Source organism: Prinia subflava, chromosome Z, assembly GCF_021018805.1.
Source record: "Prinia subflava isolate CZ2003 ecotype Zambia chromosome Z, Cam_Psub_1.2, whole genome shotgun sequence".
Lineage (NCBI taxonomy): Eukaryota > Metazoa > Chordata > Aves > Passeriformes > Cisticolidae > Prinia > Prinia subflava.
Window position 1 is genome coordinate 98,039,305 of NC_086283.1, and position 20,020 is coordinate 98,059,324.

The 20,020-nt window shown below is 39.5% G+C and overlaps 1 protein-coding gene across 2 annotated transcripts; it reads right to left on the reverse strand.

Annotated features, from left to right (window-relative positions):
• Positions 1 to 377: 377 nt before the first annotated feature.
• HMGCR (3-hydroxy-3-methylglutaryl-CoA reductase) lies at positions 378 to 19,204 on the reverse strand. Of its 2 annotated transcripts, none has more exons than XM_063424034.1 (20): positions 19,053 to 19,204; positions 15,667 to 15,862; positions 15,210 to 15,321; positions 14,590 to 14,677; positions 14,410 to 14,494; positions 12,736 to 12,841; positions 11,679 to 11,785; positions 11,201 to 11,317; positions 10,550 to 10,701; positions 9,472 to 9,716; positions 9,172 to 9,344; positions 8,532 to 8,726; positions 7,282 to 7,440; positions 6,938 to 7,095; positions 5,698 to 5,803; positions 4,634 to 4,804; positions 2,480 to 2,620; positions 2,220 to 2,378; positions 1,773 to 1,927; positions 378 to 1,621 (listed from the first exon to the last, which is right to left on the reverse strand). In XM_063424034.1, the coding sequence occupies exons 2-20, from the start codon at positions 15,829 to 15,831 to the stop codon at positions 1,567 to 1,569; spliced, it is 2,649 nt and encodes an 882-aa protein (XP_063280104.1). In that variant the 5' UTR covers positions 15,832 to 15,862; positions 19,053 to 19,204; the 3' UTR covers positions 378 to 1,566. The 2 variants fall into 2 exon arrangements, with proteins under 2 accessions (XP_063280104.1, XP_063280105.1); XM_063424035.1 differs by lacking the exon at positions 19,053 to 19,204 and adding an exon at positions 18,686 to 18,879.
• Positions 19,205 to 20,020: the final 816 nt, after the last annotated feature.

Genomic DNA, 20,020 nt, shown 5'->3' on the forward strand with positions numbered 1-20,020 from the left:
CATGTCTAGCATGTCGTATGTCTTCATGCTTGCACATTACATTTATGAGCTCATTACAATGGATATTAATGTGTAAATGTACTACAAAGCAACCCACCATGAATATATCAAATCTGCACATTAGAAGAGCACCTCTACCAGTCACCCCTTCAGGAATGATGCTGCAGGAAACCCAGCCCAATCCACTGATTCCCCCCGCAAAAAGTCAAACAAGAAAAGCCCACAGCGACCAAAGAAAAAAAAATCACCAAGCATATTAATAATTTTCCTCCTGTGGTTAATTAGGCAGGGCTATGCATTTAGCAGTATTCCCAAAGGTGAGTCAAACCAGAATAAACCTGGATTTTCTTTATTACAGTAAGAACACCTGAGACTGCTTCACTGGTCCAAGTACAGTATTTTATTACAAAAACTGCTTCTTACATTAAGTCATTTCATTGAATCCCCTTAATTAGAACTTTTCATTGACAAAAAAGGTAAGATTTCTTCTTAAAATAAATAGTCCCCGCCTCAAAAACAAAGTTCAAAAGAAAAGAAAAAAATCCCCTTCTTTTTTTTTTTAAGAACAGTGTGGTTTTCTGGCTTTGTTTTCTCTCAGCTTAAATGGTGGATAAACACCTATTCTTGGAGAATAAATGTCAAACACCTTATAAAAAATCCCCAACATAAGGTACACAATGTGTATGTGTATTCCTAAAGAGACTTCTTAAGTAAGTGTAAACATCTGTTCTTGACTCTTGTTTGTTTGAATGCACTCCTATCAAATATTGTTTGAGAAACTACATTTACTTAAATACCTGACACATAACTGTTTTGAAGTTACCATTTCATTTTTTCTACAAAGTAACGAAACAGTTGAAGACGCTGTTCTTCCCTACTTCGGTACGGATTATATTTAACAGCTCAAAACTTTACAGATCACAAGTTTTACATAAAGGAATAACCTAAATTGTGGAGTTAAACACTGAACACTGCTTAGCCGAAGCAGCGGCAAATTAAGTACTATATATAGACAGATTTCTATTAAATTAATATCATTCAATTAAACTGTCTGATAGCCTAAGGCCTGTTTTACATGTGAACAAATTAAAACTGGGAGTTCATAGAAGGTAATTAGGCCTGCCATCATTTTAAAAAACATGCCTGTCTAACCAGAAAATAGAGATGGCAAGGACCAGTGCATTCAATCCAAGTTTACACCAACTCCTTCTGTTTTGTTAATTTAAACATACAAAGCTCATTACATTACTTTTCAGTTTAGTAGTTACCAGGACTTTGTCAGGTGAAATAATCTCAACCTGTAAAAATGTAAGACTGACTTTTTAGAAAATGATGTGTGAGGGTAAGAATTCAAAAGCCATATTCAAGATGTCTGATCTTTCAGTCTCTAACCACTTAAGAAGGTCAAGCATAACTAATCTCAAGTCTTGATCTCTTAGTTGCTCTTACACAGACATCATTGAGTTGAAGGCGATCTTTATTCTAAACTTTATAGATTTTGGTTTTTTTCCTTGTGCACCTGGTCAATTACTAGAACAATTCTTCATTTCAAAGCCATTTCAGTATTCAAGCTGCCTTTTTAGTGCAGGTTCCTTGAAGATCCTGTAGATTTATCTTTGACCTAATAAAACAGCAAGATAAATACATTAGATAGTTAAAACATTACACTGCTCCTATGTGTTGCAATTAGTCACATAATCATGATTGACTCTCCTGTACTTGTAAGAGGATCAAAACAGAAGAGAAACACATGATTTTTTTCCATTTTTTACCTGTTGTGGATCATGTGGCTTTTGACTAGATGCCCTGCTGCAAGAGCAGCCATCAGTGATAACTCCCCTGCCATCACTGTAGCACAAACAATTTTAGCAAGCTGACGGGCGTTTTCACCAGGGTTATCTTGGCTTGCACCTTGAACCCCTAACATCTGCAGAAACAGAAAAGGCAGTATTACACCCTGAAATCGAAGTCAATTTATGATATATTTAGTATTAAAGTAAGTATTTCAAAATTATATCCAATCAATGAGTCTCTTTAATATTGTAAATGTCTTCAGCTGTAGAAAGTGGATACATGAAAACAATTAATTAGACATTTCCAACATTTTCATGTAGAACACAAGCTTCAAGCAGCCCCATTCCCACACTATTGCTTGCACACCATGTGAAAGCAACCTCAGATTTGAGCAGACAAGTTGCTTTCAGCTTTCAGAGCCGTACCTGCAAGCAGGCCTGCTGTGGGAGCAGGTTGGTGCCTCCCCCGACCGTGCCTATTTCTATGGAAGGCATCGTGCAGCTGATGTACAGGTCCTCGTTGGTGGCGCCTGTCCTCTCCATCAGGGTGATGCAGTTGGAGCTGCCCACGTTCTGTGCAGCATCCTGCAGGCCAAGGAGGGGAAACAACATTCCAGACATGTCAGTGGGTGTTTGATCAGGAATTACTGAGCTGAAGGAAACGGGAGCTGGTGTGGAACACCCACCTGACCGCAGGCAATGTAGATGGCTGTCACGATGTTGGCTGCGTGTGCGTTGTAGCCCCCTATGCTCCCGGCCATCGCAGAGCCCACCAGATTCTTGTTTATGTTGACTTCCACGAGATCTTCCGTGGTTGTTTTCAATACCTGGACAAGGTGATAGACACACTTTTATCTCCCCTTTCCTCAGACAGCAGTAGGAATACTGTACTTATGGTTGTTCGTGGCCCTCACTCTTGTTTGCTCCTATACGGAATTTGAACTCAATTGCTGTCCTAGATACCTTTTGTTTTTGTTCCAAAGAAGACTTTTAAATGTAGGATGTCCAAGTAACAATGGAAATGTCAGTACAAAGGGTTTGGACTTGCACAGGCCTTTGAGAAAACCTCACAGCTGGGTACTCCATTTCAAAGTCTCCCTTATATTCAGAATGGAACAAGCAAAATCATCTTGGCAGAAATATCCCATTAATTTACCTTGACAGGATTGTAACATTCCTGTCAAGTTGTTCCAACACTAAACTTCCCAAATTTGTTTTGCATATGAATATGGAGCCAAACTGAAAAGTTCCAACACAAACCACTATGCTACATAGGTAAATAAATACTATGCACAGTAATATAAAATTAAGTGTCACTTTTATACTATACTGACTGCATTTTGAAACTTTCAGGTAAGAGATTTATACTGAATTTAATATAAAAATTATCAAAGCTAGTCAAAAGAGATACTGCTGTTGAGCAAAATTTAAGATATTCCTGCACAGCAGGAACAGTGAGTGTTTACAGACATCTGCACCAAGTCTGCACCACTGACAAAAATGTAACATTTATGTATTAATAGTTCAGTATAAGTAAATGTAGTGACATACAGGGCTGGGGTTTCAGGAAGAGCTTCCCAAATTTTAACTGAAAATTATCAACGCCATTATGAAAGGACTACCTCCCAATAACTACCCTGGAATGAGATCCTGAGGTTACAATAGATGTTGCCAGTGACTCAGCTACAAAGTGCCAACAATTTGAAAAACAGTAAAATACCCCAGAAGACATGAACTATGTCAATTATAAACCCATTCTGCACACACTGTCAGAATGCTGTGTCCAGCTCTGTACCCAGAATTTTAAAAATGCTGGAGGTGTAAAAGTTGCAGCCATAAGGATGTTCAAAGACATTCTAGAAGTCTGTTTACTCATTGCTGATAGAGAAAATAGTACTTTTAAGTCTGAAAATGGGAATAGCTGGGAAGGTGGAATGGCTGTGTCAGAGCTGTAAAATCTTGAGCAGTAGAGTGAAGATCCAGGTCTTAAGGATCTCTCCCCATATAAAACTGGGGCATCATCAAATGGAATCAAAATGGTAGTTCTCACACGAGGGGAGGCTGGACTGTGGAATACTGCCTGGAATACTGGCTCTAGAAGTTTACATAATTTCCCAGAAGGGATTGGACAAATCACTAGGGAAAAGCAAGCAAAAAGAAAACCCTATCAAATATGCAAACACCCACTTATAACACCTTAAACAAGTGTTATGATGTAGTGAATTCTTCCCTGGATATTTCCTCCCACGGCCAGTGGGTGCCAGGCAATGGACTTTACCTGACACACAGGGGCCATGTTCTGAACTCAGGTGGAAGAGAATCTAAGGCACTTGGAGGGCAAGGTGGCCAGAGAATACAACTGGCATTGCTTACAAACATTACCCTTGGTCATGCAAGATGCCAGACTGCTCTGGAGTAAGGAAACCACCTGATTATCTGTTTCCATTGGAGCAGGCAGCAAATAAATACTTAAGAGAAAGCCAGGTGCATATGAGACAAAAAAATGAGTGAAAGGGTAAAAGACTGGGTTTGATGACAGACAAAACACCACATGTAAATATCTGTCAAAATGTGGCATAGTTTTCCAAAAGGTTAACCATGGAAATCCCAATGCCTTCGACTAGATATGCATCATGAAACACATGCACATCATTTCACACTAGACACAATGAAAAATAAATTATCTATTGACTCAGAGAAATGGCTTATCCTACAGAAGTACCTGACAAGACATGTTAGAACTATCCTTACCTAGAAAACAACTTTCACTTCATACTTACAATGTAAAGCATCAATTTTGCAAAACATGTATTTTTATAAACAAGAGAGCAGACACTTACTTCTCTAACAACCTTAGCTGGAATGACTGCTTCACAGACAACAGACTTTCCTCTTCCTTCTATCCAGTTTATAGCAGCAGGTTTTTTGTCTGTGCAGTAGTTGCCACTGATAGCTATAACCTGAAGGTCAGGAAACTCTTCATTCAGCCTTGCCAGAGCTTTTTCAGTACCCTGATAGAGAGAAACAAGTAATAGGCTAGGTTTATCACTACAGGTGTGAAACAAGCAATTCAAGGACAGTGGAACAGTATTCTAAGAAGATAATCAGTTACAGTGGAAGGAAAGAACACAGCATCATGAAGAAACAAGAACAGGAGGGAAAAAACCCAAACAATTATGACTCTGTTTTCTAACCACTTTGGGAATTCTATTGGAGAATAACTGATTTGTCCCACTACATACAAGACTCCCTGGATCCATTCTAGGTACATGGGCACATGGTTCCATACTGAAGATACAACAGGAACCAAGTGAAACATTACAGGCATGGAAGGAATTAATTTCAGATGTAGTGGAAAGAGTTTCTCTACAGGAAATCAGACAGAAAATCTGCTATTATCAGGACTTGTCTACGATCAGATCCACTTTCATAATGGTTCTGACTGCCTGTTCTATATGAAGTTTAAGGCTGTTCATTTCCTACAGCATAAGGCATCCCAGCCATCTAAGGATCACATATCAAGTTCTTCCACATGTTTGCATAAAAACAAACAAATCTAGAGAACTCCTTTCTGCTGCCACTCCTAACTCTTTATTCACTAGGAAGTGTAGTAAACACAGTACAGAATAATTATTGCTGGATAAAATCTTTGGCTCAAAGCAACAGTGCAATGAGTTTAGCTTCTCTTATTATCAAAAATATATAATAAAAAATATTTTTTTCTTTCATCATTCTCTTCCTATTCTTTTCTACACTTGACAAAAATCAAACATTTCTATTATTTTGTGCCATGAGCACTGTGTCTTCTGTCTTTCAGATGTCAGGCAGTCACATGTTATTAGGCTATCTTTATTTTTAAAAAGGAATACCCATTTTAAAAAAACACTTAATACTTGGTCCTTACTTTTGAAATCATATTCATTCCCATTGCATCCCCTGTTCCAGACTGGAAACGGATATAAAGGTTACGACCAGCCAAACTGATGAGAAGTTTTTGTAGGCGGGCAAACCTGCAAGAAAATTTAACTCTTACTTACAATCCTCATGGGAAAATTAGCTTTAAGTGGCAAAAGGACAGTAAATCTTTGCAAATTGCGCTGCTAAATATAAAATCACAGTTTCCTTCACAAATCCTTTGGAAAAGACCTGTCCAGTCTTTGACAGACAATCATCTTTTCAACAGGACCTCAGCACCAAGTGCTACATCCAGTCATTTCCTGAACACTTCCAGGGATGGTGTTTTCCTGAATAAGTATTCAAAAAATATTCACTGTAAAATGTTCACTACCTTTTTCTATCCCTGGACTTCAAGAAGTAAAATATCCTGAACTGCTAACATAAATCTTATTCATTTGTATTCCTTAAAACATCTCACTACCAGATACAAAGTAATAATGAGGCCTTTGGAAATAGTGCTGTAAGTTTTACAGCAAGGCAAAAAGCATGCTATCTTCAACAGTGCAAGCTGCACAAGTCACTCAAAACGCGGAAAATACTGCATTTAAAAACCACCATGAGCTCATTCTGGCCAAAATACAGATCTGTCTTTGGCTGACACTTGTTAAGAAACAAAACAGATAAGGAAATCTCACTCTGAATCTTCCTAAAGCAAGAAGGTAATCATAAGCCCTCGAGAAAACTGTAGGGCTTGAAATAGATTTATTCTTAGAACTGTTTTACATTTTTTTAGCATTTTAGTTCTAGCATTAGTTTACCTTGTATTCCCTGAAACCTCACAGATTAATTATTAATATTAATAATATCATCCAAAAGGCTAAAGACCAAATTTGAAGGGTTTTTTCTGCATAGCAACTACAGGTTCAGTTACTTTGCCTAGTAAAAATCAAAAGAAGTTTAAAAGATTTTTTAAAAAATGCTTAGACAAATTAATGTTTTATTAATTATTATGTAATTTGTCTCTATTAATACACAGTAGTTTACCATTATCAGTGAAAAATGTTTATTGCTAGCCTTGGTTCACAGCCAGAGTGACTTTTGCCCTCTTAGATACTCACAACATGGGACAGCCAAAACAAAGATGTAATTTCCTCTAATGCAGTGCTCCAATAAGACAACTGAGACCTTTCTACCGTCCATTGAAGCCTTATGTCTAGAAATAAAGCTGGAACAGCTTTTGTACTAACCTACTTGTGCTGTCAAAAGCTTCCTTCATTACTTTAAAACCTTCAGGGCTTTCCAGCCAGACTTTCACCTCTGCAGCCTGGCAAGCAGTGGGCAGCCTTACGACAGGTCCTCGAGTCATCCCGTCGGCCAGGATGCGGCTGCGCGCTCCTCCACCCAGCTGAGAACCAAAGCACAGCGGGGACAAGGTGAGATTACTGAAACTCTGGTTCCAAGAAGTCAAAAATATGCATTATATAAACCCGAATATGTTTATGTTTATATAATGCATGTTTTTATGCATTATATACATATGTGTTTATAGTACAGGACGTTTTTTGAGCTTTTCAAGTCACACAATACTTACACATATTGCTCTACATCCTCTGTTTGTGCTTGCTACAAGACATCCCTCTGTTGTTGCCATTGGCACTTGGAACTCTTTGTTATCCAGAAACAGTGGTCCTGCTACGCCCACAGGAATAGGCATATAGCCAATCACGTTTTCACAGCAAGCTCCCATCACCTTACAGAAATAATACAAAATTATTACAGAAATAATACAAAACAATCACTGAGGTTGCAGTCCAGAGGTACAGTACAGCGTGCTACATACTGCACCTGTGACTACACCAAGGCATCTCAGTAAAACATCCACAAATTCAGCATAAAGCAACTCTATGCCACCTCAGGAAGTTAACTGCTACAGCTATCAACAGCTAACACTATTCAACTAGACAGATGTACTGAATCCTATACAGTACTTAAATATGTTACTTAAATAACCTTAAAATTTTTAAACTAATTTTAAATAATTTTGAATTTTAACTTGAGCTCAAGGTAGTTTTATCATTCAGTTGAACTGTGACTCAGTATTAGCCACAGTTATACCTCTGCATTTCTCAGATAAGTCAGCTGCATACTTCGATAGGAAATTTTTTTTGATAACTTACAAAACTCACACACTGCCCTAGGTTTAAAAACATCAAGACCAATTAAAGGTGGTGCTTTATGTTTGCCTTTTATTTTTTTCCTTCTACACCAGTTTTGACTAAGCTCGTGTTAACTCACACACATTACTATGGATTTATTTCACCGAACCACAGACTTCTTTGGGTTGGAAGGGACTATACAGAGCATCTAGCTCCAACTAGAAAGGGACACTTTTCACTAGACCAGGTTACTCAGAGCCCCATCCAGCCTGGCCTTGAACACTGCCTTGACTGGGGCATCCACAGCTTCTCTGGGCAACCTATTCCAGTGTCTCACCACACTCACAGTGAAGAATTTCTTTCCAACATCTAAATCTGCCCTTCTTCAGCTTAAGGCTGTTTCTCCTTGTCCTTTCACTGCATGTCCTTGTGCACAGTCCCTCTCCCAACTCTCCTGTAAGCCCCCCTTCAGGTACTAGAAAGTTCTATAACGTCTTCCCAAAGCCTCCTCTTCCAGGATGAAAAACCTCAACTCTATTAGCCTGTCCTCACAGGTAAGGTATTCCAACTCCCTGATCAACTTAGTGCCCTCCTCTGGACTCCTTTCAACAAGTCCATGTTTTCCTTCTTCATGTGTCTGGAAGACGGTTTTACACTAAGTTCTGCTTGTCTACTTCGTACTTACCAAAGAATAATTATAATTCCTATAAGGGAGATACTGCAAAGATGAAGGTTCAGGAAGTTTCTTAGACAACATCTGTCTGCGAATGGATACACCTCGCTCCTGGGTTTCCATCAGGGTTTCCAGTTTGTATGAAGGAATATGCTTAGCATTAACTAAGCTGATGACCTCAGCATCAGTAAGAAATTTTGCTCCTTCCTGGAAACATAAAGGGTGGAGAGAGAAAATGCAGACTCTCCTGGTGAAAATCCTTTTAAATGTTTCCAAAAGAAAAAGAGTAACATCTTTACTTTGATAAAGGAGTCAACATCAGGTTTTACAGCAGGTGAACATATGATCAAAAACTTTGATGATCAGGCACCCATTTGTACGTGTACACGATGAAACTCCAAAGTCTTGCTATGTTATAAATTATGAAGCTGATCCCTCCTCCCACTCTTCTCAACTGATTTGAGAAGTAACTCATTAGAGGGTTTTGTTTTAGTCATGACCTCTGCACCCCCCCATGTTATTAAAGCCATGCAATTTTCTGAAGAATGATATTATAGCCAATGGGATTGTCTAAAGGCTGGGAAAACAACTCTAACAATTCTTCCATCAGATGTTGCAGTAGAGGTTAAATAAAACAATTATTTTCCCATACCTGTGCATTTCCAAGTATACGAACACACTCCTCAATTGAACGTGGTTCTTTAGGTAACTCAATCTCTTCCTCTTTTCCACTGAGATATGAAGAAGTTTCCACAGGGCTGGAATTGCCAACCACAAATGTAGCCTTGGCTGATGACTCTGCCATAACAGGTTTTATGACTTCGGCTGCACAAAGATATTCAAAATAAACCCCGGGTTACAAAATCCTGAAGTTTTGATACTAAATATAATATGCTACCAAAGATTGCACAATTTGTTCCAAATACTCATTAACACTATAAAAATTACCTACCACTTTCATCTTTGGGAATGAGGGCTTCTTCTGCTGTGTTAGATTTCGGATTGTTTTTCAGAAGTCCAGCCTGCTTCCTGCAACAATTCTCAGGGACCTTTTTCTGCACCATCACAGGAGACGTTATGGGATTCTTCAGTGAGAGGGTGGACTCAGTCTCCGCTTGCTCAAAGAAAATATATTTGACAGCAAGGAGAAGGGCTAATCCAAGCGTGATTACTTGCTCAATATCCATACTGGCCATTCTAAAAAAGATCAAAAAGGAAATATACAGTATATACAATTTGTTGCTTATAATAGCATTCTGATGTTTTTCACTTCAGAAAGGGTAATGATTCCATCATCACTTACAATTACAGAAATTCCAGTCAAAACATACTTTTATCAGGACAGTGAAGTATGCTAAGTTAGGGTAGAAAATGCATTCTTCATACTATTATCAACACAAAAATCTTCAGATGTCATTAAAGAATTACCTAAATCTGGCTAAAAAGCAGCACCAGTAGGAAAAATGACTATAAAATATTCACTGATAGCATTATCAAATAGATTTGACACCTGTTCCCCAATGACAAGACAGAAAGTTTCATTTATCATCCTCTACCAGTTGTGACTACTGTGATGCAAGATGGTAAGAGGGGACAAAAAGGCCCTGCCTAAACCAGAGAGTTCTGAATTCTCAGAAATAACATGAAATAATAGGTAACACTTGAACTGAGCTGAAGGAGAAGCCATAGTATAAAATGGGTTTTGCACTTAGGTGTGAACAGTCAGAACCTCTGTGTAAGTAATTACTCTAGTGCAGTCTTAAAATTATTTCCCAGTATGCTGTGAAAGATGCAAGAGGGAAAGGACAATTTTTTGATGCATACAGGACAGCTAGCTCTTGATCACATTCTGGACTACTTCAAGGGTTTGCACAAATGGCATAATTTCTAAAAATGTTACCACTGGTTCCAAAAAGTCTTACAGTGGTCTTGCAAATCTACAAGTATTGTGATCTAGGACCACAAGCTCCTAGCTCGGCAGCAGTAGAAATACAACCACAATTACAATTATATAGAAATACAGCACCCACCGAGAAAGGTAGAACTGCCACAGTGAAACATTAGGTTCAATTCTCTTCGGTGCATTCTCATCCAATCCCACTGAATTCTCAACAGTGCTGTTTTGAGCAGCTGGCTCTGCTATCCAACGGCTGTGGGCGTGGACAAGAACCAAACCCAGTGACTGCATCAAAAACACAAAACAAGTATTAATTTTTCAAATTGGTAACTTGGTATCTAACCTACTAAGAGTAAATATTGTCCTCTGTTTGTTTGGGGTTTTTTGCTGTTTTTTTCCCCATGCTTTCCATGCCTCTAAAGTCTAACAGTTGGTTTTCCACAACTTGAATTAACACCCTTTATGGCCTGCTGTTGCACTGTTACACTGTTGCACAGCAGCTTTGGATGTGTCCCACCCACATTTTTTCTCTCGCTCAAGAAATAAGGGAGCTGAGGGTGCTGCAGGGGAAAGAATTCCACATGAAAGAGCACTGAATGCTTGGCACAGAAATGGCATAGGCAGGAAAATGACAGGTGAAAGTACATGGGAAGTTAATTAAAAACTACCACTGCAAGTCCAACTAATGGGCTGCAGAATACAAGTCTATAGGAAACAAAAACTTGATTTTTGTACCAGGATGCCTCACTGACTGCAGAACCACAGGTGAAAAAGAGCCACAAACCATTATCATTTTGACCCTCTGTGTTACAGGATTTGGTTTGTTCTCCTCCTCTTCCAGAACACGAGCAAAATGACTCAGCTGCCATATAGGGCGCCCTTCACGACTCTCCCTTGAAAGCTGCAAAAAATAAAAAAGCCTTAAAAATAGGTCATATATAGCACCTATTAGAAGAACCAACAAGTAAAATTCCGCACTGCGTTTTTATTTGATCATTGAGAAATTACCATGAGTTTATAGTTAGACTTTCATTTGTGCAAAACCCTGGACAGACAGTAAGTTACAGTATCATCTGTTTACTCTGCTTTAGATCAGAACTGCTACAGAGTGTGACTCATTTACAGTGACATTTACAAGTTACCGTCACCAGTTTACTTTGAAAGGAAGAAGAACATGGAATGTAACTCCATGATGAAAAGTACAGCCTGCAGGAGCACAGGGCTGGATACTAAACTCGAGGCTGTCTCAAAGCTGGTCTTACCTCAAGTACCAAAGACACACAGGCTGGAAAGAAGGTCATGAAGACAAAGTAGTTGGCAAGAACAGACATGCAGCCAAAGCAGCACATAATTTCAAGCTGTCGTACACCTAAATAAAAAGACAGTTTTTAAGTTTGAATATGTAATTAGCTATAGTTGAAGAAGTGCTCCAGAACTAAGAATGAAATCATTAAACTGATGTTGCAGATTACAGAAGAAACTATCCAGATTAATTAAAAACAAGGATCCTAAGCCCTACCCCTTGCTAACTGGCTTTTTCTAAGCACAGTATGTATTTAAGTATTGACAGAAAAGCATTTTAAGGTGTAATTCTAAACGAATACAAATGAAGCTCACTAACATTTTAAAAAACTTCACAATGAAAGCTTGAAACTCCTTACTTATTTGAGAAAAAAAGTTGGCCAACATTATGTACTGAATTCCCTTTTCAAAGATGGGATTTTCAGGCAAGAAGTAACAGTATACATCCTCACCTACTCCTTCACAAGCATCCAGAAAAAGCCACGTTAGCCACGTTACACATTCATTACACAACTGCCCTAGCAAGGACTAAAGAGCTAACAGTGTAAATTGTTTTTAAAACACTATTTGCAACATCAAAGTAAGTGTTTTTAAAACACTATTTGCAACACCTAAGATATAAAGAGGAAAACAGCTTATTAATACACAATACCCTCAAAGAACCAAAATTATTTGAAGAGCAAGTGTTCTGCATACCTTAATAGCAAGTGCTGTTAAGATATGCAATATAGTTGGAAAAAAAACAAACCAAATTTTATGAAAGCACCTGCACAGAAGTTCATTCCTATCACACAATGCTCAAGGAAAGCCATTACTTATATTTCAAACTTTGGTTCAACATGTATTTATTATTTATATTTGCAAGAAACCAGTAAAATAAGCTAATTAGGAGATAGATAAATAAACAGAGTAAGTCACTCCAGTTTCATGGGTAACTGCTATTATTTGAAACTCTCCAAATCTCTCAGAAAGCCTCTTTAACTGGAAATACTTAGCCCCTGAGACTGCATGGCTCACCTGACATGGTACCAACACCGATCACAAGACACTCCACAAGCGCATCCAGGGTAAACGTAGGGCCCAGTATTGCCATCCCACGTGAAATATTTTCTCTTACTTCATCCTGAGAAGAAAAATTTCTGTCCATTAACATGAAGACAAAAACCAAATTAAGTTAGACATAACATGACTGGTAAACGGAGTAGTATTATGGTGGTAAAGTCTTGTAACACATTTACTGAAAATGAACTATTATGAGAAAGTATACAGAGAATGTATTCTATTTCCTCTAAGTTACTAAACTTTCGCAGTCTATTGACAGAAAATTATTTCATTTTGATTAATTTCTCTACCTTTGCCTCATCAGTATTCTAAGCTTCTGCAACACTGATGGGCAGAAACACTAATTACCGTTAATTCAAAAGAACAACATTTCTAAATTTGAAGACATGAAATAGAAGGCACCTGTGTCAAGGCATTTCAAAATTTCTTACAATCACATATCTGTACTCCAGCTACAAAATTTCTTATAATCATGTATCTGTACTCCAACTACTATTATTTTAGTGTTTTTTATTTAACTCTGGAGACTCAGCTGATAGAAAAGAAGTCACAAAAGGCACTAAAACTTTCTGCTGGGGAAAAATGGATTTCCTACAGAAAGCAGGCATGATAAACTCTAGAGAGTTTGCAACTGATTTCCTAGTGATGGTATTTTTGGGACAGCAGAGGGGAAAAAAACTGTAGAGGAAACCTATTTGTAAAATATTTTCTTGAAAATTAGTAAAAAATTCTATACTTGCAGTTATCATAAAATAATACGGATAACATAATATTGCTTATATAGAGACTGTACATTAAAATAAAATAGGTAAATTAAACTGTAATAGGTATTTTTTTGTCATAATTAGTATGTGCAAATCCCATGTACATTATTTTGTACAATTTAATCCCAGTTAATATACTTTCATTTCAGAATTTAGACTATTAGGAAACAACCATTACCAGGTACGACTGCTAATCTGCATTGATTACCAATACAATCTCTCCTGCCAATCTCTCCTGTTGTGTTAAATGTATTAGAGCAGGGATGTTCCTGTCTGCACATATGCTACCTTCATTCTGCTAACATTTGGCTTAGAAACATGCTTTTTACAGTAGTAACACTGTAACACCTGGTATGTCTTTATATACTGTTCCTGAGTCCTAGAAATTTACTTTTTTTCTGTCAATAACCATTTTAAGGAAGACTCTGTCTAGGAACTCTAGTCTCCTTGGAAGAGCTGTAAGCATTCCTGGTTTAAAGTTCCAATTTAATGAAGTCATGGTCATACATACAATTAACAATGCACATGGCTATGTACACTAGTTTTATTACTGTTCATTTGAACACTGATCTGGCTTGAAGACAAGAGAACACAGAATCTGATAGAATCTGAATCTGATCCTTTCCTTATTTATGTATCCCCAGGACAGTGTTTGCCTGCATCTCTCTCCACTTGGATTACTCACACAATTTCATAATGGCTTGTCTTGAAAGGGGCCTTAAAAGCTCACCTAGGTTATAACCCCCTGCCATGGGACAATGTTCAATTCTGAACATTAAATTCAAAATCTGTATTGCAAGACAAACAAAAAACCCAAAGTCAAACACCACACAAACAGAAAATCCTCAAAAGTAACTCCCCTGACCTGTGAGTTTGAACTGAGAGCAAATTTGGCCAACGCGCTCGCTCGTGATAGATCGATCAGAAGCAGGAAGAATGGTAAAGCTTCACTGGAAAAAGAAAGGCATATTTTAAAATCCAAGGTTTGTGGTACAGGGAAAAAAAAAAGTAAGCATGAAATCCAGAATAACGATTCATTACTTACTTTAAACCTGTCAGTTCTTTATCCAAGAAGTGAATTACCACAGTACTAAAAACAAAACTTGAGAAGATTGTGAAGAGACCAGCAATACCTTAAAAAAGCAAGAGAATGGGAAATTTTTCATTTATATATATTGGAAGAGGAAAGGAAAAAGAAAAAAAATGCCCCCTTTTAGATCAATCATGACAAATCAATGAGAATTCTTGTCCAGTGCATTAACAGCAGTTGAGACTACTGAAGAAGATTTTACTTTTATAGATATTAAAATCCAAAATTTGTAACACATTCAAAGTAAGACTCAGAAATAAAAGCCATAAATCTAATTTTAAGTAAAACTAAAACTGGCTTAACAGCTCTTTAATTTTAAGTATTTCACACAATAAGCAGTTATTTCAAGAATGACATTTTCAGTGTTTACATAATCCTACACAACCTTTCCCTAAAAAAAGAAAAATAAACACTTTGATACATGCAGAACATTTTTTCTGCTATCTAGAAAATCATTAAAACAATGCTGTTTTGAACAAAAGGATTAAAAGGTTAGTATTTGTTACCAATTTAGGTAAACCCTGCCTCCCAACAAATAAAATGCATGCAGCAAATACAAAAATCAGATACAATACCTAAAATGTATTTTGATCCAAGCTGCCTTAGGTTCTGAAACTGGAAATATATATAAAGAATTGCTATGCAGCGTGTGATTGTCAGGATGATGATGTCACTGCTCAGAACATCCTGTATGAAATACAAAGCAATTTAGTTATCTTTTGTACTAAGGAATAACTTGTTAAGTTTTCAGTAATTAAAAAAATCCATTGTGAAGCTGTATTAAAAGTGAAGTTCCAGAATAAAGTAAATATCATGCCAGTATTGCCTTAAAAACTGTAATACTGAAATGCTTGGTCATTAGTGCATCACTGTTTGCATGCAGTTTTAATATCCAAAATGGAAAAGAAGGCCATGAAGAAGCTTCTGCATGGCTGCTTTACCCCTGATACGTCACAGCTTGATCATATTCTACAGAAAACCTGGGTCTACTGGTTAGCACCAAGTAGTATAAAATCAAATTTAAATCCTTACTTCTTCAAGTTTGGGGCACTCATAATTCCAGCCACAGATCTTATCATTCCCAGTGAACATCTTCATAGACATCATGCAGATGGTGAGAGTCACTGTTCCCACGATGACCTCCCAGGGATGAGAGGCCACAAAGAGGCCGTGCATTCGGAAGAGTCTGGACAGCATCTTCAAGCCTGGCTCTCTACACTCAGCAAACCTGCAACAAAGGAATATTTTATGTAAGTACAACGTAAGGCGAAAAAAGACAGAGCTCTACACCTCCCTGCAAGACATCCTCCAGGAAATAAAAGCAAAACCACTCAAGTCAGAGATGTGTAGGGAAACTAATCTACCTTTCCTTCAATCTTCTATGTAAAACAAATCTATTTCTAATATCCCAAAATATAGTACAATCTGTTCCTGTCCTCTCAATTTTTTTTTTTTGTAATACACATCTTCCTGGTTTCTTCATGCTCTTTGCCACTGGGATTAGAGTATGGCCCTAATAATGCCAAGGTTAAATGTTCAATCCCAGTATAGGCCATTCACTTAACAGCTGAACTCAATGACTTCTGTGTGTCCCTTCAAATCGGAAGATTCTGTGATTCTCACAGTAAGGCCTCACTGCTCTTTCAAGATCTCTCGAAATCTTCCTATCATACAATTTTGATACTGCTTTGACTCAAAATTCTTGTTTTTACCATCTATGTAAGCACTCACCAAATTCTGTTATTTCTCTGCACTCATTCTTCTAGTCAAAAATACTGATGAGCTATAAAAATTATCAATTAACCATTACTGGTAATGCTCAACGGCAGAAATTGCAATGTTACATTTCTGACCGTGTCTTCTCTACCTTCTGTTCAATATTACTCTGTGACACAAAGTAATTATATTCTAAAATATTCCTTCTTCGTCTAAAGCATGCAAGTCCTCACATAATATTGTGGCAGTTCTCTTCCACCCTTTACTATTCCCTGGTTACTGGTGCATTTCATCATCCCTTTGCTTCCAACAGATAACAAACATTAGCCAGAAATTTTCACAGCTGTCTCTCACATAACTAACCACACAAATGATCAATACATCCTTCAGACCACATCCTGGTCTATCTGCTCAGTGTTGTATCTTTGTGCAAATTTATCAAAGGTCTTTACTTACGTTTTATGGCATAGAAACGAAACGCCGTCACATTCTCTCTTACATACATTAGTAACTGGACTCTCCTCACTGCCCAAAAACAACAGCTTACAAATCTGTACTGTGAAGTTCAAAAAATGCTTAATAGCCTGGCTAAAAGGGACAATCTGTAATTTACATGTAGCAGCCTAGCACTGCAAGATTTCCATGGAGGCCTCAGGGCTCCACATACCACTACTCCAAACTGGATTAAAAAAATCGCTTTGTGTTGTCCTAAATGCAATGATCCATCCATAGGGTTTCTGGTATTACTTCTTTTGCTTGGACATCAAAAACGAAGCTGGCATTCAATGGAGAAAATAATAAACAGGCTACAAAATCTATCTGCCTTAGTGTTCCTGAAGATACCAGAATCATGTTGGTTTTCTACCTACGGCACTCTGAATCATACCAGCACCAACAGCAATTATTTATTTTTCTTTATCCTTCCTATCCAGTGAACGTCTGGTAGGATATTTGTGGCTCATGGTGCCAAACAGGGAAAATAATTGAGATGATTGCCTCCCTTATGAACAAATTATTTCATTTCCTGACTGAATGCTTTTTACAAATAAAATTAAAAACCAACCCGCTCCCTTTAAAGCTGATCTTGTCCCTTCTTTTTCCCTATATCATATAATCTTCATTCTGTTTTGTAAATTTATGTTCTTGCAAAGCTGTTCCACACTGATATTATCATTTCTCCTCAGCACAATGGAAGGTATCTTTTAATTAGGAAAACTAAAATAAAACCCAGACAGAATACCTGTGCTGAAGATTTTGAAACAACACAGAAAATAGAAAAGGCATTGCAAGATCCTCTGAAAATACAAATAGTTTTGAATACCACTCTATTTCAGGAAAATCATAACTAGCAGTCTTTGTAGAGTTTTACCAGCCCTGAACCTAGTAATACTGCTAACAGAACTATTTCAGCAAGTTGGAATGACTATCTGACAATCAAAAAAACAATTAGGAGGGCTAGAAAGATTTAAGAATCTTTTATTGAAAATTATTTTCCCATTTCTAAGCAAAATACCTTCACATAATCAACTGAGGGGGAAAATGCATTAATTCATTTATGAAAATAATGATCCATAGTATCTTGTATTATTAATAGCTGCTATCCTAAAATACAGGATCACTCATCTTGGGATTAACTGAATGACACTAAGTCCTAACCTAAAAGAATCCTTGAAAGTCTTTGTGTTTATTTAACCTGCCCAAAGTGCAGGATGCTTTTTGCTATGCAGCTGACTCTTCTAGAAAATATTGATGATTTCACACACCGATTCAGCATTAGAGTGCTGTGAAAAAAAATTCAGTGCAGAACATCAGCTGATATTTCTGTTTAAAATATTTATACACACACATTGACTTGTAGCTTGGAATAAGCAAGACATACTATTAAACGTAACGCTAAAATTTAACATTTATGTAATTCTGTTGAGTTTCAAAATGGTGGTTCAAAAGGGATGCTTTATAAATCCTGCTTGCCTTTGTTTTCTTTCAAAATTTTCTGCAAGACTAGAAAATAAAGCAATCCATTTGGGGAATCAAAACAGAATGCAAAATACAAACAAATCCCAAATGTGACCCCCTCAAAAATTAACCAAAGTGTAAAAAGCAAACTGGACCAGTTGTACGTAATCTTTTAGAGCAATTACCACCCACGTAACAGTACGACTCGCCTCTTAAATTCTAAAGGTTCGTTACAAAGCTCTCACTAACCTCAGAGCAATCATCTGCAACATCATCTATTAGACCAGCACTAATTTCCCATCTCCTGCTATCTGACTCAGCAATACCCACAGGAATCAAGCGGCAATTACAGCCGGGCGAGAACCCGTGCAGGGCTCACCTGGAAGGCACACGACAGCACAGAGACCCTGACACGCTGCCAGAAGGCATTTTTTATCAGAGAGGGCAAAGCCGCCCGGCACAGGCCCATCTCTTCCGCCTCCACACCGCACACGGGGGGTTATCCCCGCAGCCCGCGGGCAGCACGACAGCGACGGGAAGGTAACGGGACAGCGGCACGGGCATCCCCCGCACGCCACCCAGGGCGGCGGTGAGGCGGGGCGGCCGCCACTCCCTACGCGCGGCGACGGCGACGCCGCCGTTCCGAACCGGCGCTCGGTACCCGGAGCCGGGGCTCGCCCGGCTGTTGCCAGCCCCGCGTCCCCGTGCCCCCCCGGCCACCCGCAGCCCCGCCGGTCCCCGCTCACCGCCGCGCTCCGGCCGCACTCGCCGTCCCGTCCCGCCGCGCCCCGGACTGCCCGGCCGGCCGCGCCCCGCCCCGCCGCGCAAGGCCGCGCCGGCGCCGCCATCGCCCGATCGCGCGGCCAATGGCGAGCGCGCGCCACGCCCCGCCCGCGCGCGTCACCGCCCGAGTCGCCGCGGCAACGGCCCCGCGAGCGCCGCGCGGCCCCACGCGCCATCGGCAGCGCCGAACACGCCATCGCGCCACGGGCCGCCCGCCAATGGCGAGCCGCGCTCCCCGCCCCGCGGGCCCTGATTGGGCGGCGGCAGCGGCTGCTTTGCATGCCCTGATGGAGCGCGGCCCCGCCTCCCGGGGGCTGGGGCTGCGGGTAGAGCTCGGCGGCGGCGGAGCGCCGGGTGATAGCGCGCTTTGCGAGGCGGTAAAAGCGCTGGAATTCCCAGCCCCTGACTCTGGGAAGCAGCGGTGCCCCTGACTCCCGGGCCGAGGGGGAAGGCAAAGCAATATATTTGTATTTGTGGCTTTTGGCCAGAGAGGATGGGCAGTTTTTGGTTCATGAGGCATAGCAAGCTCTGAGTGACCCACCAGGACGCGCTCCTGTGTAACCTGTGCTAGGTGATCTGTGATGATCTCCAGAGGTCCCCTCCATCCCTAGCGATTGTGTGATTCTCTTGGGCACTGAGTGAACTCTGCAGAGCGGCAGGGCCGTTCCGTGTTTCTGGGGCTGAGCATGTTCGACTGCAATACAAATAAATACCTGCGACGGCTTTTCCGGTGGATGATCCGCGCCCGGGCTTTCCCCAGACTGTGTCTTACCTGTGCCACCTCACTTGGAAATACTTCTAGTAGCTCCGCGTGGCACTGTGCCGGGAAGCATTAATGTGATCCGCAAAAAAGGAAGTGCTGATGAAAAGGTTTCTGAGGAGCTCCACCCAAAGTAGTTGTTGCGAGTGATGAAATCGTGCCAGCTCAGTC

Excerpts from the sequence above, each read along its gene's own strand:
- HMGCR (XM_063424035.1), bottom strand. The coding sequence starts at position 18,735 with ATGCCTTCTGGCAGCGTGTCAGGGTCTCTGTGCTGTCGTGTGCCTTCC. Across the intron at positions 14,678-15,209 it reads TGGATCAAAATACATTTTAG|GTATTGCTGGTCTCTTCACA; the intron begins GTATTGTATCTG and ends TGCTTTTTTAAG. Across the intron at positions 5,804-6,937 it reads GCTTTTGACAGCACAAGTAG|GTTTGCCCGCCTACAAAAAC; the intron begins GTTAGTACAAAA and ends ATTTTCTTGCAG.